Source organism: Typopeltis vanoorti, chromosome 25 (genome assembly GCF_054136105.1).
Source record: "Typopeltis vanoorti isolate ZY-2024b chromosome 25, IOZ_Tvanoo_1.0, whole genome shotgun sequence".
NCBI lineage: Eukaryota > Metazoa > Arthropoda > Arachnida > Uropygi > Thelyphonidae > Typopeltis > Typopeltis vanoorti.
In genome coordinates this window covers 4,246,224-4,273,170 of record NC_143573.1, presented here as the reverse complement: position 1 = coordinate 4,273,170, position 26,947 = coordinate 4,246,224, and the positions used below count along the sequence as shown (strand labels likewise).

At 36.9% G+C, this 26,947-nt stretch overlaps 1 protein-coding gene across 3 annotated transcripts in view; it reads right to left on the bottom strand.

Annotated features, from left to right (window-relative positions):
• LOC150092489 (uncharacterized) overlaps window positions 1-26,947 on the bottom strand; it is a 171,452-nt gene that overhangs the window by 60,412 nt on the left and 84,093 nt on the right. Inside the window, exon 4 of one of the 3 annotated variants that reach the window (XM_090414774.1) lies at window positions 9,491-10,098. The exons of 1 other annotated variant lie outside the window; for it this stretch is intronic. In XM_090414774.1, the coding sequence (XP_090270900.1) occupies window positions 9,962-10,098 (137 nt within the window). In that variant the 3' untranslated portion in view covers window positions 9,491-9,961. Of the gene's footprint in view, window positions 1-9,490; window positions 10,099-17,869; window positions 18,006-26,947 lie in introns of those variants that run through there. One more of the 3 variants, XM_090414777.1, reaches the window with a different exon arrangement.

The following is a 26,947-nucleotide window of genomic DNA, read 5'->3' as shown; positions in this document are numbered from 1 at the left end:
GGTGTATCACTGTAGCTTTCTTCCACCGTATTCTGTGGCGTGTATCCAGAGCATGGTCCGCAAGCCCAGAATGACTGTATTTGTGAAAATGGATGTAGTCCTTGTGTTCCGAAATTCTGATATTCGCTGTCCTGCCTGTTTGGCCAAAGTAAGACAGTACTGCAAGGGACCTGGTAAACACCAGGTAGGTCTAGGGGAAGTGGTTGGTCTTTAGTGGAGCGGATAAGGGATGCCAGTTTTCTGTAAGGTTTGTAACAGGAGGTCAGGTCATGTTTTTTTAAGATTTTGGTAATCTTTTCCGAGGTGCCTTGGATGTAGGGAATGGTGATGGATTTAGAGTAATCCTTGTTGTGGGTGGGGGGGGGGGATCTGTGGTTTGTAGGTTCTAATATTTTTGGGATTTTTTTTTGGGGGGGGGGGGGGGTAGCCATTGGCTGAGAAAGTGTTGAGGATGTGATTTAGTTCAGTGTTTAGGGCCAAGTCGTTTGAACAGATTAGTTTAGCCCTGTTGTATAGTGTTTTCACTACTCCATATTGTTGTGGGGGGGGGGGGGGGGATTGTTGGTGAATGTATCTGGCTGTATGGGTGGGTTTTCTGTAAACTGAGAAAACCAAGGATCCATTAGGCTGGCGGGTGACTAGTGTGTCTAGGAAAGGGAGGCTGTTGTTTTCCTCTTTTTCCAGAGTGAATTTGATTCTGGGGTGTTGGTTGTTTAAGTGTGTTAAGAAGGAGAGAAGTGTTTCAGAGCCATGTGGCCAAATAGCGAACACATCATCAACGTAGCGAAGCCATATGGTTGGTTTTTGTGGGGCAGAGGCTAAGGCTTTTTCTTCAAAGGTCTCCATAAAGAAATTGGCCAAGGGTGGGGAGAGTGGTGAACCCATGGCTGTCCCCTCTATTTGTTTGTAGAATTTTCCCTGCCAAACGAAATAGCCTGAGTTCATTGTGAACTGACTGAAATAAGGCTGAGATATCGGGAGAAAATTTAGCTTGGATTAGCTCTAAAGTTTCCTTGAGTGGGACATTTGTAAATAAAGAGGACACATCAAAGCTGACCATTATGTCAGTATGTTGGAGTGTAAGGTTTTCTATGCTGGCTTTGAAGTGGGCTGAGTTTTTTTATGTGTGATGGTGTGTTGCCAGTATAGTGTGTGAGCTCTTTGGCCAAATGTTTAGCTAATTTGTATGTGGGGGAATCAATGCCATCCACTATGGGACGTAATGGCACATTTTCTTTGTGTATTTTTGGGAGTCCGTAAACACGGGGGGGGGGGGGTATAGAGTTAAACGGCTTTAATCTATTGGTAACTTCTACAGGCCAAGAGGTGACTCTCTTAAGGAGCCTGTGAAGTTTTCTAATTTGAGAGTTGGTGGGATTGTAATTGATAGGGAGGTAAGTGGCCCGATCTAATAGAAGAGCATTCAGCTTACCTGTGTAGTCCTTTTGGTTAAGTACCACAGTTGCATTTCCCTTATCTGCTTTGGTGATAACTAATTCTTTGTTATTCTTCATTTCCTGTAGAGCTTTATATTCCTTGTTTGATATGTTGGTTTTTGGTGGTCTTGCTTTGGAAAGGACACAGGCTACATCCAGTCTTACACTGTTGGCGACTTGATGTGGAAGGTGGCGGATTCCGCGCTCGATCTGGATCATAATATCCTCACTAGGTATTTTATTGGGAGCAATGGCAAAGTTGTGTCCACGTGACAGCGCGTTGAGTGCTTCAGGCTTCAGGGTGACTGAAGAAAGGTTGATTACCGTGTTGGTAGCAGGTTTTGGAAAGACGGTAGAGTTCTTTTTTAATTTTTCGAACTTTTTTATCTGTCGGCCTCGTATTTTTTTAAATTCTTTTTCGGCAGCGGTACATGAGACGTCATGTAAAATCGACCAAAGTTTCACTTTGGTCGATTTTACGACCAGATTTTCATGACCAGACACAAAAGTATCACTTTTGTGTCTGGCTCCCAGTGAAGAGACCTCAATAATGGTCGAAAGTGGTCTGGCTAGTGACCCTTCCCATAATGCATAGCATTATGGGATACTAAGACAAGTGATGTGAAGTCTTTAGCTTCTATTATTATTATTTGACACCTCCAGAGAATCCAAAGACACATCGAGGGAGTATAATAAATTTAGTTTAATCCTTTATCCAAGTGTAAGTAAACAAAGTTTACACCTGAAGTATCGTCAGGACTGAGGCAACTTGTAAAGGTGGACCAAGCTCTCATCACTCTTTGTCTTAGTATCTCCCGTAATGCAAAGCACATCTCCTTGCAGACATGCATGTTGCTATGCATTAAGGGAAGGGCCACTACCCAGATCAGTTTCAACTTTTATTGAGGTCTCGTCAGTGGAAGCCAGACACAGAAGTGGTGATACTAAGGCAGAAGCAATGGAGAAGTCATATTTACCTATACGAGTTGCCAAAAGGTGTACCACCTTATTGTTAAATTACTCTGGATTTAGAGAAAGATGTTGGAAGTTTTTTCCCACTTGGTTAGACTATAATAAATTTAGTTTAATCCTTTATCCAAGTGTAAGCAAACAAAGTTTGTGCCTGAAGTATCTTCAGGACTGAGGCAACTAAGGTGAACCAAGCTCTCATCATATGGGAAATACTAAGACAAGGAGTGATTAGAGCTTGGTCCACCTTTACCATGAGTTGCCTGTCTTGAAGATACTTCAGGTACAAACTTTGTTTGCTTACACTTGGATAAAGGATTAAACTAAATTTATTATAGTCTAACCAAGTAGGAAAAAACTTCCAACTCATCAAGGGAGAGCGTGTCAACAGCATAGAACGATTGACCCCCTTCCAACTACTAACCGCACTCAAACTTCCTTAATTTTTGCGTGAGCCATTAGTAGCAGAGGCTCTACCAATCGACCAACCTTTGCCCCAGTCCTGAAAACACTTCAGGTGCAAACTTTGTTTGCTTACACTTCTATCTTATCTTATTATCAGCTATCATTTTAAATAACTTTTCTTGACTTCCAACTACTAACCGCACTCAAACTTCCTTAATTTTTGCGTGAGCCATTAGTAGCAGAGGCTCTACCAATCGACCAACCTTTGCCCCAATCCTGAAAACACTTCAGGTGCAAACTTTGTTTGCTTACACTTCTATCTTATCTTATTATCAGCTATCATTTTAAATAACTTTTCTTGACTTTCAAACGTAGATTTTTTTTGCTGTCTTTCTATTTTTTTCTTTAAAAGCTTTAAGGGTTTCTAATTAATTTGACTCTATGGATTTGTTTTAGAGCTATTTTCTGAATTGTCACACACAGTTTGATTTATATCCTTGAAATTATTATTATTATTCATGACACCTCCAAGGAGTCTGAAGACTCATCGCAGGAGGACACCTATTGTACAACTCTCCGTCTCCACTATTACACAGAACCTCTACTACCAATCACCTACATCAACGCCATCTACTTCCCACTAGTAGTTTTTGTCTGTAAATTGCGTATGTTCTGAAGTGCCAATTTGTCTGTATGCAGGATGAAAAACCCGGGTTTCCGGAGGAAAAAACCCTGCTACCTCCATATGAGATCGGCTAACTCACCTTCAATTGAAAAAGTCCATATAAAGATTCCTCCCGTCACGAAGAGAATCAAACTTTGGCCTTTTCTAATCGAAGGGTGCAATGCACTGTTGTTCTTCCAATTGCGCCTCTGTAGCGCAATTGGAAGAACTTAATCTAACATTTCTCTCATTTTTAATTAAACTAGGTTTCTGACTTTCCTTTTGAATATTACATGCCACATTATTTGTAATGTTACCTTTTTGTTCCAGAGAATTAGAGGATTGGTATATGTCTCTAAATCTTTTCTCTCTTTCTCTTTATAACATTTTTGTAAATTTTTAATTTTTTTCTTATAAGCTACTTCCTTTAATTCATCTAAGTCCCACTCTAAACTAAGGAAACATAGATGATTTTAAATGTGATCTTTCTTCAGCTGAGACACTACTTATGAGTTATAGACAACAATCTATTATAATACTCTGAAACTGTTTCTTTAGTACCCTGGATGCACTGCTGTAATTTCCACAGATTTGGACTTGCATTTCTAACATGAAAATTCTCCGAGATTAATAAATTCTTAAATGTACTATAATCTGTTGTAACTCTTAACACAGAAGCTTGTTCAGAAATGTTTTTTTTTTGCTACTAACATATTTCTAAGAATAATTAACAAATGAAATTTGTTAACTCAGTGGAAAAACATTAGTGATACCTACCTAATGCGTGTTGGTTGCCTCTATCGCGAATAACAGCCTGTACTTTCCAAGGCATTGACTCTACCAGATGCCAGAGGTAATTCCACCCATGCCTGTTGCAGCATTGTCCACAACTGTGCCTTAGCATTGGTCCCACATACATTGATCAGGTGTCTCACTCTACAGCACTGTAGTGTAATTCAATCAGATTTAAATCTATGGACCTTGAGGGCCACTGGATGGTCCCAAACTCAGGTGAGTGTTCCTCAAGCCATGCCTGGGTGGTTGTGACATGGTGCATTGTCCTGCTGAAAGAGACCATTGGCTGCAGGATGCAAAGGCCATGAAAGTGTGTACGTGATGAGCCAGCACATGCTAGTACTTCGCATCATTTAAGAACCTATCCAGACACACCAAGGGACCTATTGTGTCACATGAGAAGGCTCCCCAAACCATCACAGAGTCACAACCTCATAGAACAGCCAACCTGGACATGGCCTCATGCTGTCAACAGCACACCCACACCTCCTGTCAGCTTGGTACAACTAATAATGGGATTCATCAGACCACACGACTCTGGTCCACTCTGCAGAGGTCCAGTTTTGATGGTCCCAACACCAAGTGAGGCGTAATGCCTGATGATGAGCTGTTAAGAGTGTGACATGATTAGGGCATCGGCTCCCATAGTATGCAGAGTATGTATACCTTCACTCACTGGTGCTGTTTGGAACTCTGATATTGAAACGATGTGATTTGTGCTGCTGTTGCCCTGCAGTTGATCTGTATGAGCCTGGATAATCTACAGGCACAGACTAAAGAAAATTTGGTATGTCCGTTGATGTATACTCACGATAGATCCTTGATACGGTAGCCCTCAAGAACACTAAGGTTCTTAACACTTGGGTGATAGACTGACCCATCTGCCCTGCACCGATTAATAAATTGATGATCAAAATCGCTAAGATTGCCACATTTACCCATGTTTGTTGATTGCAGTATACTATTGGGAATCCCCGATGTCTGCCTATTTACCTTTTGCATTCAGTTTGGGTATGTTTCACTCTGTGTGAGGAATGCCAATGTCAACTTCCCATCATCCCTTTCTCTTATTTTGTCCAGTGAGTGTATGACTCAATACTTGCATTATCATCTATTGAAAAGCGGGAATAACAAGATTAGGATTAAATGTTTCAAAAATCTCACTACCTTTAATGACATTTAAATCAACGGCTTCATTTCCATTTTTAGAATCCATTATTTGATTTACCAGAAAGGATAAATATAAACTTTAATACCACATTACATATTGAAGTTAAAACCAATCCTGTTGACTATGCTAATTTGTTATATTCAAAAGAGAGAGAGGTTGATTGGTCCGACTATGTTATTCCCACCTATACACCTATATATTAATAGTCAGGTGTGGAGTAATATAATAACAGTATACAAATCTGAAACATTATAATATATATTTTTATCTTAGTTGGCTAGACTGTTTCAGATTCACATCTCTGATGGTGCATTGACTTCAATGATCAACATGTTGTGTATTCTAACGAATGAAGCTCTGATATATAAAAACAATTAAACTATTTACTGTAAACATATATATATATATATATATATATATATATATATATATATATATATACAGGGTGTTCGGGATAAATTTGACATATTTATAATTGATTATATTTTTCCGTAAGTTACATGTATTAACACACACTTCTCTTCATTTAAAAGTTTGGACCCTTCTTCATTCATATACAAGATGTCAGAAAGGATGGATAGCTGGAACCCACCTGAATCATGGAGGAGAATAACTTGTATCATGATGATTCGTGCCCGCCATCAAAATAAGGATATTACGACTGCTGCCCAATGCTCCCTGAATACAGTAAAAACAATCAGGCATGAACTAGAGACTTGCAATTGTGACTACGAGGATGTAGCAAGAAGAAAGATCCCTAGCAGACGATCTGATTGCGTTCGTACAGCAGAATTCCTCGCAAATCTGCAGGAACAGGTGTTGAAGAACCCTGGCATTGGAATTCGGGCTTTGTTCGTGGAGTTGCTAACTGTAGTCAAGCCCTGGATAACAAGGGTAGCCAATGGTAGGCCGTATGTATGGCAGCAGGATTCGGCCCCTTGCCACACCTCTGGGAAAAGTCAAAAATGGTTGTCTGAAAATTTCTACGACTTCACCAGTCCAAATGTTTGGCCTCCAAACTCCCCAGACCTTAACCCCGTGGATTATTTTGTATGGGGCGCAGTTGAAAAAGACACCAATCGCACTTCCAGTAATACAAAAGCCCAGTTAATGGATAAAATTAAAACAGTTTTTGCGGCCCTTCCCAGGGAGACTGTAGCATCAGCTTGTTCGAGGTTCCGAAGCAGAATTGAAGCTGTGATCGATGCTAATGGTGGTTATTTTGAGTAAATCTTGTTGATAGTATTGTAATTAACTCTGCCTGTAATGTTTTTTTGTCAATTCATTAAATTTAATAGATACAAAGAAGATTTTCTTTTTCCTTACGAAACTGTCAAATTTATCCCGAACACCCTGTATATATATATATATATATATACACAGATACAAATTCTTAGTACTTCACTCTATCTCTCTAAAGGAGATCTGACATTCCTTATAAAATTAATTTCTAACTTCTTCAGACATGCAAATAATTACGTGGTTATTCTAAGAATCACTCAATATGAGTTCATTAATAATTTCTCTTACTCTGACTCTCACAGTTCAATACTGAGAGATAATATTAAACATTTTACACAACAATCATATTTGAAATTATGGATTCTACAACCTGTTAAAATAACTCTTTTTATTATCCCGACGTTTCGATCTTCATATCAAGATCAAATGAAGATCTAATGATATGAAGATCGAAATGTCGGGATAATAAAAAGAGTTATTTTAACATGGTTGTAGAATCCATAACTTCAAATATGAATGCTGATCATCACCGTGTAACACTAAAAGAAAGGCTTTACACAATAAACTGAACACAGCATTCAGTTGAAAATTCTGTAGTTTCACTTGGCCATATGAGAACTTCCTCAGTAGCACTTCTTTTTTGTTCATTCATTCACTCTGCTTTATCTCTAAAATTACTTAGAATATAAAGCTAAAGGCCTCACTTAACTAGTACATCTTTCCCTCGCTTTTCTGAAGTAGGCATGACAAATAATTGCTTAGATGATAGGAATACATTTAATTAAGCAGTTCCAAATACAATAAAAAGCACAGCTTCCATATTGCTCTTTGCAACATAACCTGCTTTCATTAATTTCATTTTTAGTAATTATAAAGATGCATATAAAAACACCGAGATTAGAGAACTTAGCTCGGTGGTTTATTAGATCTTTTCAGCTCTTCTTCCTTGCTTCCTAGAGCTCCTGATATCCAAGAGACAGTTGTTCTAAAAGCAACAACTAACGCGCATGTCTGTTAATGAGATTCAAAGTGAAACTCAAGTGACAAGTTGCTGTCACTGCACTGTCGCATGCTAATAATAGTGACATACGAACACTACTGTAAACAAATATACGATAATACAGCGTTATTTTCATGTAACTCCTCAAGAATTGCAACATACGGTAAGCAAGTTTACTACTTAAGCATATTATATTATGTACAGTAGTCCCACCTTATCTGTGAGGGATATGTTCCAAGACATCTGCGGTTAGTACCGAACACTATACAGTATATACTATGTTTTTTCCTATACATACATACCTATGATAAATTTTAATTTATAAATTAGGCATGGTATGAGATTTAAAAAAAATAGCACAATTATAACACCATACTGTAATAAAAGTTATGTGAGTGGAATCTTAGCAACCTCAGCATACGATTTTTTTTTTTTATTTATTATTTTATGAAGTCAAGAACTTTCACCTTTTTCACTTAAAAGGAAGCATTTAACGGCTTCTCTTGGGCATATCCGAATTGCCAGCATCACTACTCTTACGCTTTGGGGCATTATTAAGTAAAATAAGGGTTACTTGAACACAAGCACTGCGATAGTCAATCTGATAACCGAACACTACTCAGAACAGCGCACAATTTAAAACTTATGAATTGTCTATTACTAAAAGAAAAGAGTCACATGGCTCCATTTCTGCGATGTAAAATTACGTAGGCAAGGTGGATATTAGATTATTATTATTATTCCTGATACCTCCAATCCAAATTGCCTTAGCTTGCACTACTTGAATACAATCCTCGGGGATGCCAAGGATTGTATTCTCGTACGCTCTCAGGTCAACTTACAAAACTTTCAGAGTTTCTACAAACATTCGGCTTTGAAATAACGTTGAATCTAATATCCACTTTGACTACGTAATTATAAATTGTTTATTTCTGGAATTTGCCATTTAATATTTTCGAACAGGGGTTGACCGTGGATAGGGGGCACAACAGTATTATTATTATTACATGACGCCTTCAAGGACTCATAGCGGGAGGGCACTATTCCTCTCCGCTACACATAATCTAACCGTTTCCCCTACTACTTAATTCTCTTACTACACACAACTGCCATCTACCATCCATCGCCAAAAAAATGATGCCAATTACGTCTAGAACACAGAACAGAAGTCGAATTTCACACCACAAAGAAACGCCTCAATAAACATTTCCAGAAGGAAAACAAAGGAAGGGAATATGGGAGACTTAGAAGAGTAGCATTTTCTGTTAGATGATGGAAGAAGGCCAACAATGAGAAGTTTATTAGAGGTATTAGACGGAGAGGTGATACAGAACGACGATATGTTGCGCCCTTCAATTAGAAAAGGCCTAAGTTCGATTCCCGTCGTGATGGGAGGAATCTTTATATGGACTTTTTCAATTGAAGGTGAGTTAGCTGATCTCATATAGAGTTTTTTCTCCTGGAAACTCTGGTTTTTCATCCCGCATACAGACAAAATTGTCCTTCAGAACACGCAATTTACAGACAAAAAATACTAGCTGTGGTGGTGGTTGTGGGTGGTAGATGGCGTTGGTGTAGATGCTTGGCAGTAGAAGTTTGGTATAGTAGTGGAGACGGGGAGTTGTACAATGGGTGTCCTCCCGCGATGAGTCTTCGGACTCCTTGGAGGTGTCACAAATTATAATGTCCTCTTCTTCACAAATGATATATAATTGCATTACTAAATACAAACAGATTGCATATATAATTTTAGAATACTTTATTATATAAAAAACATTCTTTATTAATGAAATTTTTCACTCAGATTATACAAAAAAAAAAAAAAAAAACGAACCTACTAAGCAAAACATTTATGTGAGATTTTACATGATACATAAATTTAACAAGGAAAACGATTAATCAAATGCACTATAACTTTTGTAAAGGAAAACTACTTACTATGCTCAGCTAATTTTGTATTATGTATATTTTCAAAACCAAGAGATGAAAACATCATGTACTCCAAAATTCATTAACACTTCACATCTCTTCAAACAGTCCACCAGCAAAATCAAACTACCATGAAATTTCGTTTAACTGAATATTTAATTCAACTATTTAGCTAGACATGAAAGAAAGAAAGAAACAATTATATGCCGATCTTTTTATTAATATATTATTAAGCTTTCCTTAGTTAGTTGATCCATATGCTGAGTTTTGTAAGCGGTAATAACCTCAGTATTTCTACATCAAAATAATACAATGAAAGTTAATGCTTTCTGACATAATTAAGCACCCAGTCAGGCATTGACTTGCACTTTATAAATCGCACAAAAATGATCATAACCACTTTTTATATGAAACCGTAGATATTTTGCTTCGCACGGAGCAACTGAAATTGTTTTCTGTTGGACTGTTCCTTCCGTTGCTTCTAGATCTAAGAAAAGTAATTTTATTACTGAATCACAATTACAATGCACACAAAAGAATAAATCACTTTTTACATGAATTATCCTTGAATTAAAATATGTGAAAATACAAGGAATAAATTAACTCCTTGTATTTTCATATTAATTTTCATTAATAAAAAAATGAAAGTTTAAAAAAGAACACTTTTTTTGGAAGTTGTTTAAGTCTGTTAGTTGAGACTCCTAGTACTTTCAGATAGTATCTAGCTAATGTGCTCAAGTATTTTTTTGTTTTCTAGCCTCTTGCACAGTCATCAAATAGATGAATATTACAGCAAGGTAGGTTTTCAATTTTTCCTTTAATCCTTTCCACAGAGATTATCAGTCCTATTAGTGTATGTCATTGTTATCAGTTGGTAAGTAGGTTACGAATGGCATGCCTCAAAGTATGCTGATTCAGAAGTCTCATTAGCATGCAATTCACCATCGTCTTAAGTAAAGAGGAATACAGAGTGCATTTAATGGGTTGAATATAAAATATTCAACTATTTAGGTTTATAAACATAGTCACTTAAGGACAAACTAAGATAACCAGGAGGGGAGGGACTTCCAGGTAAACAATGAGGAATGCAGCAGCATAACTCACTGTGCATTCCTTACCCTAATACTAGCTTTTCATTACTACTCTGTTATTGTGCAAATAATTCTTTTACTTAAATCTTTCATTTGCTTCAAAACAACATGAGTTTAGTGTATTACAAAGCATCATAGTCATCGACTTTATAAATAATTACGAGTGAGATAGGTTCCAGATTTTTCTTTTTACCCTTCATGCCAAGTTTTATTTATTAATACTTGAGACATCACTGCAAGTTAGCAAATCCATTCTTTTATCATTCCTTACAGAGGAGCAACTTCAAAAAATATGCTGACCTAGAACCATCATGTAGAAGAGTGGTGTTCAACTTTTTTACTACGCGAGCTACTTTTCTATAAAAAGTTATTCGGCGATCTACTCTTATATATGTTATTCGCCGATCTACTCTCTTATATAGATCAGGTTCCCCCAAATTGATATCTGATTACGCACAAATAAACAACTAAAAATTTTATTTGTGTATTTAAAAATTTATCACTTTTAATTATTTTCATACAACAACAAAAAAAAAAAAAAAATATATATATATATATATATATTGGAATAAAATATTTCTCTATTTTGGTAAACCAAAGTTAGAAAAAACAACAGATTGATTACAAACTCACAAGTTACAGGAAATGCTGGTTGATTAAAAAAAAAAAAAACGTTATGTGAAATTTGGCATTGTTTGGACCTCGCAACATTTTCATAGTCAAGTTGATATGAAGAAGTGGCCAATTGCAGACAATCATCCAAATGATCATTTGTAATTTGGTTTCTTAATTGATTTTTTATGACGGTCATATTTGAAAAAGCGGATACTGACAAGTATGTCGATCCGAAACACGACAGAATTTTTCACGCAATATCAGTTAATATTGGGAATTTTTCATGTGCATACTTCCAAATGACTTCATTGTTTATTGATTTTAAATGTAAACTATTCTGAATGTTTATTATCTCAAGTTCTACTTCAGCTTGGTTTATATCAAACAGCCCACTAATTTTATTTGAAATTTCTGTGATGTTCAAGTTTTCTTGAAATGGATTATTGATAAAAGATACAATCATTTCAGTTTCATTAAAATCTTTAAATCTTGAATTTATTTCTTCCTCAACTAATTCTATTTCACGAATAAATTCTTTTAAATCATAGTGAAGCATTTCTTGATTTTGTTCAAAAAATTTTAATAAATATGGGAGATGTCTAAATTCGCGGTCATTTATATTTTTCTTTAATAAAAGTAACGCAGAACGATACTGTTTTGATGGGTGAAGCATAAATGCTTTTCATATTCCCCTCCATCTGAAAAGGAAAGGTCTTTGGGTGGAGAATTATTGAGCTTTAAGCTTGCCCTGAAAGGGCAGTGAGATTAACTGTATTCAGCTGAGCATAGAATTGATTTGGGTCTCTTGTATTTGCAGAAATCTGCTTCATTATAGTCTGAAGCTTGCTTGATCAGTGGGTTCGGATGATTAATTGTCTTGATGAAGAACTTTTCAGCTAGGTCATGAAGGAGAGATGTGATGTAGGGAATGTTGACGTTTCTGTGAATTTGGGAGTTTCTGATAAACCACGAAGCATCCAAACTCATTCTCAGACATTTGTTTTGTATTCTCTGCAGCTTTTGAATATTTGTTTTCGAAGTATGACTCCACGAGGGAGATGCATAAGTTATGACTGGGCGTATTACCATCTTGTATATGAGCAGTTTGTTCTGAGTATCGAATTTACTTTTTCTGTTGATCATGGGGTAGAGCTGCGCTATTACTTTGGATGTCTTTGAACTTATGTGTTCTATATGATTGGTGAATTGGAGTTTTTTATCCAGAATTACTCCGAGATATTTGACTGTATTCTGCCAGGTTAACACCTAGTAAATGTATATCTTCCTTGATTTGAGGCTTTTTTCTAGTGAACAGTATGGCTGAGCTCTTCTGTGGATTGGATTGAATTCTCCAGTCCATCAACCATTTTTGTAATGTGTGAATACTGTTTTGGAGTCTCTTGATAACTAGTTTGGGGCTGAGAGATCTTGCTAATAATGCAGCGTCATCAGCATATAATGCAGTGATTGTTGAGCTTGGGTTTTGAGGGATATCAGCAATATAGATAGAAAACAGCAAGGGGGCCAAGAGTGAGCCTTGCGGCACTCCCACCAGAACCTTGCATCTGGCTGATACAGTTTCATTTATTTTGACTTGCATGTATCTGTCTCTGAGGTAAGAGTGAATTATTTAGTGAATTAGATTAGTAGGCATATTGAATGTGATGAGCTTGTAGAGGAGACCCTGATGCCACACCTTATCAAAAGCCTTTGCAGCATCGAAAAAGACTGCAGCTGTATGAAGGTTCCGGTTGAAGCCTTCGGAGATGTATTCAATCAGCCTGTGGATCTGCTGAACGGTGGTTTTTTCCTGAATCCAAATTGCTTATTTGGGATTATACGTAATTGGTCCGTTTGTGATTGAAGCCTAGTAAGGACTACTTTCTCCGCGATCTTTCCAAAGTTAGACAGAAGACTGATAGGTCTGTAGCTTTCAGGGAGTTGAGCGTTTTTCCCATCTTTTTGATTGGTGTGACATCTGCTATTTTCCATGTTAAAGGGAAATACTTGAGTCTTCGGATGGCATTAATTATGTTGACTTAGATGTACAATGGCTTTTCTGGGGAGTAGTTTAATGGTGGGTTATAATGTTTATAACTTCTGTTGGAGAAGTGGGTGTGAGAGGTTCTAGATCATCTTTTTGTTGTGTTATGGCCTGCCTAACTCGGCGGTGAATATAGTAGATGAGATTGATGTTCAAATTTTCATATGAGGGGTTGCATTGAGTTTCCAAGCTGTCGGCCAGAGCCTCTGCCTTTTACTTGTCAGTAGTATGAGCTATTCCTTTCGTGGTTTGAATTGGGGGTAAAAGTTGTCTTTTAGTGCAGAAGGTTCTCAGAAACTTCCATATGGAGTTGTCTTCTGGGTTTAATTTCATTAGCTTAGATTCCCATTCTTGGTTTTGATGTTTTTGGAGGGCTTCACGGACTTGTCTGTTTAATTTATTCAAATTTGCTTTATCTTGAGGGGCTCTTGTGTTATGATACCTCTTTCTGGTTTTGTTTTTCAGTCTAATTAAATCCATGATTTCCTCAGGGATCTGACCACTAGGGTGAAAGACTGTAGTTTGGGTAATTGACTTGATTGCATTTTTGATTTGACTGGTAAAGTTGTTTGCAGCCATTTCTATCTCCTCTTTAGTGTGAATAGTAGGGACTGGGCCAATGCGATCAGGTAGGATTCTGGAGAGTTTGTCCCAAGATATAAAAGAGTGGGGAGGGGAGAATTGTTCTTGTGTACCAAGTTGAAGCAGAATAGGGTTGTTATCAGACGAAAGTTCATTTATTGTTTCCAGATATTAGTATCTGATGTTTTTGAGGACGACTATGTCCAGTACATCTGAACTTCCAGTTGAGCAGTGATGGGTGGGCTCTGTGGGTCCAGTTACAACAATAGAATGTTGCATTGAGTAATGGTTTAGAGTTCGACTTTTGTCGTTGATTGTGGAGCTATGCCAGGCTGTATGTTTGGCATTAAAGTCACCAGCCATGATGATGGAGTCTGTGAAGCCGAGAATGGAGTCCAAGTCAGATACCAGCAATGGAATGCTGGGTGAGTTATATACAGCATAGATTTTGATATTGCCAGCATTGTTTGTATGAACTTCGATGCCTGTTATCTCTAGGTTCTTGGTTTGGAGATTGGTCAGAACTTTGTGGCTTAGGTAGTTTTTAATGTATGTAGCTGTTCCTCCTCCGCTGCTGGTGAGTCTATCTGTTTTGTACATAGTATAGTTCCGTAATTTGGGATTATTAGCTGGCCTGATATGTGTTTCATTTACCAGTATTATGTCAGGATTATGCCTGTGAGAGAACTCTTGTAGTTCTAGAATTTTGTTATTGAGTCCATTGGCATTCCATGCAGTGATCATGAGAGAGTTAGGATGGAATTTTCTTTTATTCATTGTTGAGGGCTGTCAGAATTGAGCGGGTGCCTTGTAGGAATCTTTTCGTGGAGGACGGCGAAGGATTCGTCATACTGAATTCTTGTAACATGGTAGCTAGTGAGGCAGTTAGTACTGATGTTAGATTTGAGCCTATATGGTCATGAGATGGAGTAGCCTTTGTTCGTGCTGCCTCTGCATAAGTTTTAGGCATTTGTTTCCTTTCTTGAGTTGTCGAGCTAGAGATAGTTTGGACTGGGGTGTGACTAGCACGGTTGACTTGAGCATCGCTGAAATGTGTTGGAAGGGTAGTTTTTCCTAATCCTCGGCTATTTGGGTGTGTAATGCATCCCTTGTAGTTTGTGGCATGAGGTCCTCCACAATTGCCGCATTTAGCTGGAGTGGATCTTGGGCCACCAGACAGTCATGTGTACAAAACTGTCTGGTGGCCCTCGCCACATTTTAAACACCTGTAATTTGCCTTACAAAGTTTTTGGGCATGGCCAAACCTTTGGCACTTATGGCACTGCCCAGCTGTCGACTTCTTCCTTAGTGGTTCAGTAGAAATTCTGAGGCCACATATCGTTGTCAGTTCGTAAATCTCTTTCTGTGTCTTATCAATTTCTACGAGTACCAGTGGCATTGGCCGTTTATCTGCCCTGAGCATCCTGCTCACTTTCACTGGTGTTAGGCTCCGACTCATAAGATCAGTGGTGATTTCTTCACCGGTGATACCCTCGGTCACTCCTCGAAGCACCACCTTGAGATTCTTCTCACTGGGTAAAGCAAAAGTGTGATATGGAAGACTCTTGTTATCCATTAATCTTGTCAGCTGTCTGTATTCAGTGACTGAGGCTGGCTGGATTTTGACTCCTTAATCTTGATTTTTAGCCCAGGAATATGCAATTTTGTGTTCCCTAAGGACTGTTGTGATAGTGGTCCATTTGTCCTTGTCCCTTAGTATTACTGGTGGAACCTTTTTGGTGTTCCTTGAGACTTCTAATGTTGGTATGTCTTCATCCATCTGGTCTTCTATGGTTCTTCTTCTTTTGTTAGAGTACTGCCCCCTTGAGAGATGTTTTGACAGTGGGATTTTGGTGACAGAGCAGCAATGAGTTCCTCTTGTGAGATCTCATTCTCCTCCTCCTCCTCTCCATCCTGATCATTAGAGTGAATATATTCTTTTATAAATCCTGGCTAGTCAGATTCTAACTTGCTTATTATTAATTTGAATACCTCTAGAGACTGCTCCTTGTTAAGGATCTGATCTTTGATGTTGTCCATGTCAAATTGGCGATTTCCTGCCAGCAGAAATTGGTTAATAGCAGTATAATAATCCCGCAGGGCCAGGGGCCTGCCAGCAAAGTATCCTGTAGACCTTGATGGACTACTAGCAGTGTATAATCCCACAGGGCTTGAAGCCTGCCAGCAAATGTCCTGTAGACTGAGTTGGTCTACTAGCAACGTCTTCTTAGAACCTACAAATTGGGGAAAAGGAGTATCAATATCTCACTTGGCCACAGTTTAGAAACCTACCTCCCTATAAAACCTTAATACCACCACTGGTCCTCTTTGCAGGTGGGGCCTGCTGGCCATTTGACCTCTTGCACATTTCGTGCAGAGGGGAAGACAGTAGGAATCATACTGTGTTGGCACCAGTGCAATGTGAGATTACTGAGAAACTTGTATGCAATGTAATAAGGCTCAGTCTAAAGTAACACGTCCGTTCTCATCACAGTCCGTGCTCCTCCTCTTCCTAATAAAAGTATTGTTTGAAAGTTTTTATTGAACTTAACATGTCACTTAAATTTTTATCTCTACCTTGTAAATCTAAATTTAAATTGCTTAATTTCGTACAGAAATTTACTAAAAATGATAAGTGTAACAACCAACCATCTTTTATCACTCAATTGTGGATAAATATCTCCTTTTTCATCAAGAAAATTTTTTATATCGTTAATTAATACAAGAAATCTTTCTAAAAATTGACTTCTGCTGAGCCAGCAAACATTATTGTACAACAGAAGTTTCCTATCATCATCTGCCTGTAATTTAAATAACCGCCATTGCAGAGCTTTTCCCTCGAACAGAATTTACAATTTTAAATGTAATATCGAAAACATCTTTTGTGTTTAATCTTTTACTACACAGTACTTGTTGGTGAATAATACGGTGGTACGTTAAAAAATCTGGATATTTGACATTGTTTTTACATAAACGAAATGAAGCCTGATTTATTACCTATCATTGCAGGAGCACCATCAGAAGTAATAGACACAAGTTTAAAACGCGGAAGTTTGTGTTGTTTCACAAATTCATCAAATACCGAAAAAATGTCTTCTCCCCTAGTCCTTCCCAATAATGGTATAATTTTCAAAAGTTCTTCTTTACTTGAATAATCTTGAAATAACATTAACTGAACAATATCAGTGAAGTCATTTTATTCATCAAAATGTAATGAAAATGCAACACACTGGTGAATGTCTGACATTAACCTGGCCTGGAAACTTTTCTCCGGCAATTGGAACTTTTCCTTTCGGCAATTTGAAACCGTGTCTGCGGCCTAGAAGTAGTCTCTCTCTAGCAACGCCTCGAACCAAGAAGCTCCTTTCTGGAAGCGGGAAACTCTTCTCTCAAGCAACGTGGATCCGGGCAGTCTCTCTGACGGCGACTCTGGACTGGGCGGCCTCCTCTCTGACAGCAATTCTGAAACCAAGACCCCTTCTGCTTGCTTCAGTCCCTTTTTTATTAGGCCTCCTCTGAGACCTCGCATGAAGTTTGGCAACCCCAAAGAATCAGTATGAGTCTTTCATCTTAAGTTTCAAGTTCGGCATGCCTTTTGTTCTCCTCCGCTTTCTTTTGATTGTAAGTTGCCAGCCATCCGAAAGTTGTTTGAATTCTTTCCTGACTGACTTTGGAGATGTTTACACTTAGCGCCTGCAAGCCTTTCTCATACATACAAGTTTCAATAACAATCTTTCTAATGCACCATGTACAGCTTCAGAGACAAAAACATTGCCTTTGTTTTTAACACTCTAACATATTCTTATTAAAGCAGTATATACAGTTAGCTTCGAAAGAGTTATTTACAAAAACATCTAATACAAGCTATACCAAGACAAACAAAGTTTATTTTTTTACAATATTCACATGGGACTTAACCTAAGTAAAAAATCGATGTAATGTGCTTTGGAATATTTAAGCAACAATCAAGATTTTACACTTTGCGAGATTTTACACTTTGCTTATAATCGTATTCACTGGGCTTGCTGTTTGACTTCCACTGATCCAAATTAATTCATTTACCTGGACATATAAGAAAATTACTGATTTGACAGTTTTAACAAAAAATAAATAAACAATAGCAATTCACTTAAAGCGAATTAAAAATAATACAAAATAATGATAAATAAAAGATTATGTTTTCAGTTTTAATTAAATTTGTAAGTAAGGAGGAATACACAAGACATCAATCAAAAATTGCTCCGCGATCGACAGGTTGAACACTCCTGGAAGGATGTAGATATTCACTAGGAAACACTTTTTTATAAAAAATTGCTATCGGTAATGTAAGTGTAAACCATATTTTTCATTCATCATGACAGCAAATGCCTTTTGTTGTAGACTTTCTCGCACATTGCATCTAGAATATGTTAATGCCAGCCTGGTTGGCATTAACATATTCTAGATGCAATGTGGTGTTAGCGTATCCCCTCTTAGCTGAAGAGGGGATACGCTAACACCAAGTAGTTAGCGTATCCCCTCTTCAGCCAAAAGGCTGTGGGTTCGAATCCTACCGTGGGCATGGATGTTTGTGATTGTCTGTGAAAATACTAGTGGTGGTGGGCCGTAGATGGCATTGGTGTAGTTGCAGTTTGTTGTGGTTGGTGGAGACAGAGTTGTAGAGTGGGTGCCCTCTCTCAATGAGTCTTTGGACTCCCTGGAGGTGTCAAATAATAATAATAAATATACAGCCTCTCTCAACTTACCTACTGAGCAAGCAGACAGGTGATATCATCATGGCATATACTTCATGATTCTACATGATTAGTTATATATAAATTCCCAAATATAATAATTTGTAAATCTAGTTTTAAATTTTCTTCATGCAAGTTGCTTAAGGATTTTAGCTACATCACTGGGAAGAGATACACTCAGGGCTTCTGACCAAAAGTCCAATTCTCACATTCTTGGGATGCATATTATTTGATATTCTGATTACACAGCATGACTGATACACTTTGAAATCCAGGTATATCGAGGTGTATATTAAACAAAGAGGGTTAGGATAAAAATCTTGGACTTAGCTAACCAAACTGTATTCTGTATTATAAATCAAATATGATAGTACAGCATAACCAGAAAGAACAGCAAAAAGTCAGCAACCAGAACAGCTTCTAACTTACCATAACTAATGACAAGAAGCATCAACAGAAGAGAGATAAAGCTAGAAGAGAAGTACCATGTCAACATGACCGATACTTTGATAAAAAAAAATATAAAAAAACTGAATGAAACAGCATGATTCTTTTCAATAATAACTATAAGATGTTTATATCTGAGCAGTAAAGATCAGGGAAAAGAAGACAGAACTATTGGTATTCAATGCCAAACACATTCAAGATGGCTTCTTCAGTACATAGTAATGTGGGCAAATTTAAAATGAGAACCTGGACAACGAAACTTATTCATGCCTATTATCCAAAAGATTTTAGAAAGGAAGAAGTGGAGGAATGTTTTCATTGGAGATGGAAGATGTTAAAGAAAAAAAAAAAGCCACTGGTAAAGGAAACTGGAATAAAGAAAAAAAATAAACCGATTTCAGTGAAACATCTAAATAGCATAATAGCATGTGAAATCTGGCCATATAAAAACTATTTGGAGAAAACAGGAAAACTAATAATAACTAGAGTACTTCCTGGATTTCTGTTAAGAAAGTTGACGACACTACTACTACCATGACTCAACATAAAGTAGATCTGCATAGTGATGATGGATCAACATGGCAATCTATCAAATGGTTTAGCATCCTTGGACTTTGCAAAAGCATTTGATAGATTGCCACATGAGTAACATATTGGTTAGATAGATTAAAGTTTGACTCTCTGAATCATGCAGAAAGTTGTATATGGCAGGGAAAGGGCAGTGTCCCAAAAGAAAGGTAGTAATTGTGTGCCATTGGATTTGGTTCTTGGGTCCCTACTGATATTTTGTGCAGAATGATTAATATATATGATGTCAGTTGTCTACTGATAAGCAAAATTGGAGAGACTTATAAGCAATGATGCTGATGTTGTCTTCCTTCAGGAATATTTAAGTAAACTTTTAGTTTGAATGAATGAATAGGGTACATTTGGCATGATAAGAAGTGTGAGGTGTTTCACTTCTGAATGCAGAGGTACTATGTACTCTATTGGTGGAAATGTTCAGGACGAGGAATGAGATTCGTGATCTGGGGTGATGTTTGACAATGCCTGAAATTCAAAGCACATACTGCAAGTGCTGCAAAGACTTCATAGTGCATTACTGCTGTGGTTTTCTGGTGTGTCCATTTTGTTTGATGGCAGAAGAGCCTGTTAGAACATTGGAACAAAGTGATGTAGGAAGAGCCTGTTGTTTCAGATGCATTGCTGGTCCTGAGTAGAAAATTCACTCTGTCCTGGAAACTCAAGTTTTCAAATTAGGAAGCTTAATCAGGAAGTCAAACAACCTTGCAAAAAAGAAAAATATAAAGCAAATCATAGCAGACAAAGTGCTCCACAACTTGTCAGATTTTAACTTTCAGACAATGAAACCAAAATTATAAGTAAAGGTTTAAATTCTGCAACTATGGTAAAAAAATCTCATGCACTCAGATCATTGCAAATATTGAATTCTACATCATAAGACTAACACAAGACAAAGCAGATGTCATTAGGCTGGAAACCTCTGTCCTGCTCATTAATGCAAGCCTTCCAAATAAACAATAGAGAGAGAAAGCCGTCTTGAAGAATCTGAAATTAAACCACAGCATAGGCAGACATAGGAAATATCGTTATTAGAGAAGATATGAAAGAGTTGTTAGAAGAATAAAAAATGAAAAGTAAGAAAGTAAAGATTATGAATCTACTGCCTCAGTGTGATAGGACAGAATTGAGACGGGCCATGGTTGTCAATGATAATGTGCAGGAGGAATGTGCAGGTTATAGATGTGTGGAGTGAATTTGATGGAAGTAAGGACCTATATATGGCTGATGGGCTCCACTTAAATGGTTTTGGAGTTAGGTGCTTGGAGAAAGTGTTATTTAGTGAGAGTTTGGACATGCAAAACCAGAGAAACTAGATATGGGGGGGGGGAGAAGCAATCAAGCATGTGTCTAGCATGCAATAGATAAGTATGAGTGCAAGAATGATTGTGAAGAGCTGGATGCAGTTTCCCAGGTTTTGAATCTGAATGGGCTGGTAATGATATTATGTAAGGGAAACTATGGGACCAAGGGGATGTTGAAATGCAAGTACACGAATGCCTGAAGTATCAGAAATAAAGGAGAAGAGATGGTCAGTTCAACTTGGCCAAAAATTATTGACATCAGCAAGACTTGGTTGTCAGAGATTGATGCAGTTACAGGGATAGAATATAATGGATATTGTGTTTTCAGAAAAGATAGAAGAAATAGGACAGGAGGGGTATTATTAATGATAGCTGAAAAACTTCAACCAACAAAAAGAGAAGTTAAGGAAGATTGTAGATCTGATGGAAATGGTTCATTTGAGGCTGACTAGTGAGATAGAGGCCAATAGGACAAAATATATTGTTGGTTGTTACTGCTACAGACTTCGGGGTCCAGAAGATGATGTGGACGACATGCATCAGAAGATTAGCACAATGAGTGCAGACCAAGCAATTATCATGGGAGACTTCATCTATGGTGATATAGACTGGAAAGAGGAAAGGGCACCTGCCAAAATTTATACTGTTACTAAGGGATAATTACCTGAAACAGCATGTGATGGAAGGGACCAGGGGTTTGAGTGTTGGATCTGGTAATAGCATCAGAAGATCAATCTTTTTATAGATATATATCTGATCCATTCATGAAAGGCCAAAAGACCTATAGCACGCTAGTGCCGTGAGTGGGCAAGAGGAATAGAGGAGAGGTGGAGTCTGTTCACATTTTGCTTGAAGAGCTGCTTGAACTGACACACACACACACGGGCCAATGCATACATGCTAATTCATACCACCACCCATCACAAAAATATGGAGTCATTAACACCCTTAAAAACAGAGCTACAACAATTTGCTCTAACCAGCAAGCCCTGAAACAAGAACTAAAAACCATCAGCGACGCATTCATAAATAATGGCTATAACAAAAATACTATTAATAAAATACTCCATAAAACAACAACAAAAACGAATCTAGATTACAGTAAAACCATAGCCATCCCATATATTAAAGGGTTATCAGAAAAAATCAACAGAATCCTACAACATTATAACCTCAATGCCATCTTTAAACCACCCACTAAACTTAAAACCATATTAACTCCTCTAAGGATCCTCTCCTCCCATTGACACATCCTGGAGTCTATTGCATTCGCTGCACCTGTAACCTACCGTACATTGTGAAACAGGACGTACAATCCCTATACGTAAGAAAGAACACATAAGACACATTAAATATAACCATTATGGTAAAGCAGGCCTCTCAGATCATGCACTCAACACCTGACACCAAATCAACTGGAAAAGCACCCGCTCTTTACACCATACAAAAACCTGGTATGAAAGGAAATTTAAGGAAGCCTGTGAAATTCTGATAAACCACCCAAATATCAACAACAAAGATGGCATGAAAATTCCAAGAATCTGAATGGCACACATTCAGCCTACCTAATATATAAGATCCAGCATAAGTCAGGACCCTAGCCAACCTTCAGCTAGTATTAGAAACCATTCCATACCAACTGGCTGAAATGTACACATATATTCATGATGTTAATATATGTATATAGATAGATAGATACATAGACTTGTTGTTGCACCCATTGTAATTCTACAGCCAACAGATAATACTAATAATATAATAGGACTCTAGTGTTGATGTAAAAATCTTTCTCTTTTTTTTTTCGCCAGAGGTCAGGCCAACAATTGTTGTAGCGGTTGGTCAGTAACTTTAACGAACCATTTTGATTTTAGTGTAGATTGTTCTCTGTATATAATGTGTAAGCTCCAGAAGATGACCTTGACATAAAGGTCGAAACGTTGAATGTAGATTTAGTTATATTAAACTAAAGTTTTTATTCAAACACGGTAGTTGTCTCCATAATTTTCAAAAATGTATTCGGATCACCGTGCAAGCTTAAAAGAAAGGATAAGTATTCCAAATTGCCATCATTCCAGGTGGTTTAACAAAACAACTCCAACCCCTTGATCTTGCAGTAAATATAAACCATTCAAAGGCAATTTGCAGGCTAAGTGGGAAGATTGGATGATGAATGGCATCCATGAATATAACAAAACTAGGCAGATGAAAAGAACGTCATATAAAGATATAGTTACGTGGATATTGTAGAAAGTTGGACTGCTGTAAGTGAAAACTGTGTTAGAAATGGTTTCATTAACATACAAGGGAATGCAGTGGAAGCTGAAGAAATACCAAACGAAATTTTTAATGGAATTGATTCTTTCAATATTGAGTCTGATGAAGAATTTTTTGGATTTGAATAGTGTAATGTTCAATAAATATTAAGTAATACTTCTACCTTAGTTTTGTTATTACATTTGATTTACCTCTCATACTTTTCAAATGTATACTGCACATGTTCATTTTTAACAAATTTAGTCTTTTTTGTATAGATAACACGTGCGTTATCTATCAAAAAATACGGTAATAAGGCTAGAATCTGGGTGTGATAGTGGATAGAAAATTGAAATTCAGTGAACATATTGCAAGAGTTGGCAAAATAGCTCACAGCATTACTTGGATGCTGAAAAACACATTGACAAGTAAATAAATATAGGGAGATTATTAAACCTCTTTATAAGGCTATGATTTGGCGCCACATGTTGGCTACTGTTAACAGATTTGGTCACCTGTGTTTCTTGAGGAGTGGGAGGTGGTGGAGAGGATTAAGAGACAAGTGACCAAGCTGCTGACAGGTCTGTAAAATGTTCTCTATGACAGATTCGGGTTTTGTGGGTTGCAGAGTTTAGCTGACAGGTGGAAGAGAGGGGATATGACAGAAACTTATAAGTTACTAAAGGAATTCTACAGTAGCAAACAATTTTAATCTGAAGAAGCCGAATTTTCATTAAGTTTTTGGGTTTTTTTACAGTTTACTATTTTTGATTTTAGATTTAGTTACATGTTTAACTGTTTTAACAATGTTTATTGATAGAAACAACTGTTGGCAAAAAAGAAAAAACTGTTGTGCATTTTTAATTGTGTAAACAAGTTGACATTCATAGTGTTTTATTCGTTTTGTGTAGATTTAAAATGGACACATCTCCAAGAAAGAGTTAAAAAATATGTACTCCTTCTCAGCACACATCCATTACTCAAAGACAGATTGCCAATGAGTGTGGTGTTGGTTTGGATTTTGCTAATGCGATTTTAAAAAGGTTTAGGGAAAAGGAAAATGCAGGCAAAAAAGGAAACACTTAGTCAAGATCATTTACTAGCTAGTAGGATTAATGTTTCTGACATGACAGTCTGTCAAAGATTGTTGGAAGCACAGAGGACTGCCCATGACCAAAAAAAAAGAAACAACCGTTAGCAAAGGCTATGCAGGAAACAAGGCTCAAGCGGCCAAAAGTGTACAAAGATCAAGAAAAAGCAAACAGTTATTAGATTCTTTTTCAATTGTGAAGTGAATTTTGGAATGTTCGCTGTTTAAACAAAAGATTTTTTAATGATACTTGTGACATAATGATTAGAAATATATACACGTTAGCACAAGAATAATGTTTAATTTGCCAAATATTTCGGTCTGAATATTACAGACCATCTTCAGTGGCTATATAGGAATAGTTTTAAAAAACAAAAGTGGAATACGAACAATTGATCATTCATACATAGAACGCGCCGCATGATGTCATATTTGGCAAATTAAACATTATTCTTGTGCTAACGTGTATATATTTCTAATAGGTAACAAAATAATTCAAAAGTATCTTGTCCATAGGGCCAAAGGGCAAACACATCATCAATAAAGTAACTACACTAAGGATTTATATGTAGCTGTGGTAAGTATTTTATTTTCAAAGTGTTCCATGTAAAAGTTAGCTGGGGGGGGGGGGGACCCATAGCAATACCATTAGTCTGTTTGTAGATATTTCTTTGCCACGTAATCTGAATGCATACTAAATTTGAAAAATTTGCAGATATCAAGGGGGAAATTAGACTTTCTTAATTCTAGAGTGTCTGTTAGTGGTACATTAGTAAATAAATATGTGACGTCAACCATTATGTCTGTATTTTTAAGGATAGAATTTTGAACTAGTAATTTCAAATGGACAGAATTTTTTTACAAAAGTAAAGGAATTACCAATAAGGGAGGCAAGCTACTTAGCTAACTGTTGAGCACGTTTCAATTAAAGATACCAAGAAATTATATACTTGGTTTAATCCTTTATCCAAGTGTATGCAAATAAAGTTTGCACCTGGAGTACTTTCAGGACTGGGAAAGCTCATGGGATACTAAGGCAAGTGATGTGAACTCATACCATCTTTACCACGAGTTTTACCTGCATGCGCTAACTGGTTCAGATGCAAACTTTGTTTGCTTACACTTGGACAAAGGATTAAACCAAGTATATAATTTCTTGGTATCTTTAATTTATAGTATAACCAAGTGGAAAAACTTTCAACAACTAACTATCTCTAATCCAGAGTATTTTATTAATAAGGTGTGATACCTTTTGGTAATTTTATATAAAAATATGACTTCAGCATTACTTCAACTTCGGTATCACCTCTGGGTCTGGCTCCCACTGATGAGACCTCAATAAAGGTCGACTTTGCATTATGGGATACTAAGGCAAGTGATGTAAAGTCATACCACCTTTACCACGAGTTGCCTCAGTCCTGAAAATACTTCAGTCGCAAACTTTGTTTGCTTACACTTGGATAAAGGATTAAACCAAATACAGTATATAATTTCTTGGTATCTTTAATTTATAGTATAACCAAGTGGAAAAACTTTTAACAACGAGTAAAGTTATAAGTAGGTGTGTCTGTGCTATCAATCATAGGGCATAGGAGAATATTAGGTACCCCATAAATACAGGGTGGCTTAACATGAAAAGATTTTGTTGATGATTTCTTTGGGCCAAGAAGTCACTTTTTTCAACAATTTATGGGTTTTATTCTTTTGAGACATAGTGGAGTCTCAATCAACAATTTGGTAAGTAGAACTGTCATTACAAGTTCTTGCTTTTTGTTGTTGTCTTCATTCATGATAATTATGGCATTACCCTTATCAACTTTAGTAATCACAATCTTTAATCCATACTTATACTTTGATTAAAGTTTATTACAATAGTTATCATGTAATTTTTGTTCTTTATAGTAATCACAATATTTTTATTTTTATATAACCTTTTTAAAGCAGCTATTTCATTCTGTGGTATAATGCTTTTGGGTGGTGCTATTGAAGATTGTATATGTTCTATATTCATCATAATTTCTAGTTTTGGAACTTGTTTAGGTGTAATGGTGAAGTTATGACCACAACTGAGAGCATTCTTAGCTTCTTCTGTAAGTACTTGTGACAAATTTATGACCACATGATCTCATCAAAGTTGCAGCCAGAGCATGGTATATTGGCACAGCACTATAACGGCTCTTCATGAAAAACTATTTAATTTTAAATCTTATCTTGAACTGTGTAACTGTCCTATATCACATCTTCAAGTTTCAACAAAAAAAAAATAAATATTCACAAAAGTGGAAAGTAGGCACTTGAAGAAATTTGATATCCTACAACAGCACCAAAACCATTCCCATTCCATATTTTAAGAGTACATCAGAAAAAATAGCAGTGTTCTCTGCAAATATGATCTTCATGCCACTTTCATATGTTCTCCTAAAGATCAACTGCATCTTGAACATAATGTAGTGTATAAAATACCTTGTGCCCAGTTTAGTCTACTTTGGACAGATCAGATGAGTTATCATCTGCCTTGAAGAACACAGTAATTACATCTGCAATCATCTGTATGGCAAGTCAAGATTGGCAGACCATGCACTGGATACTATTTCA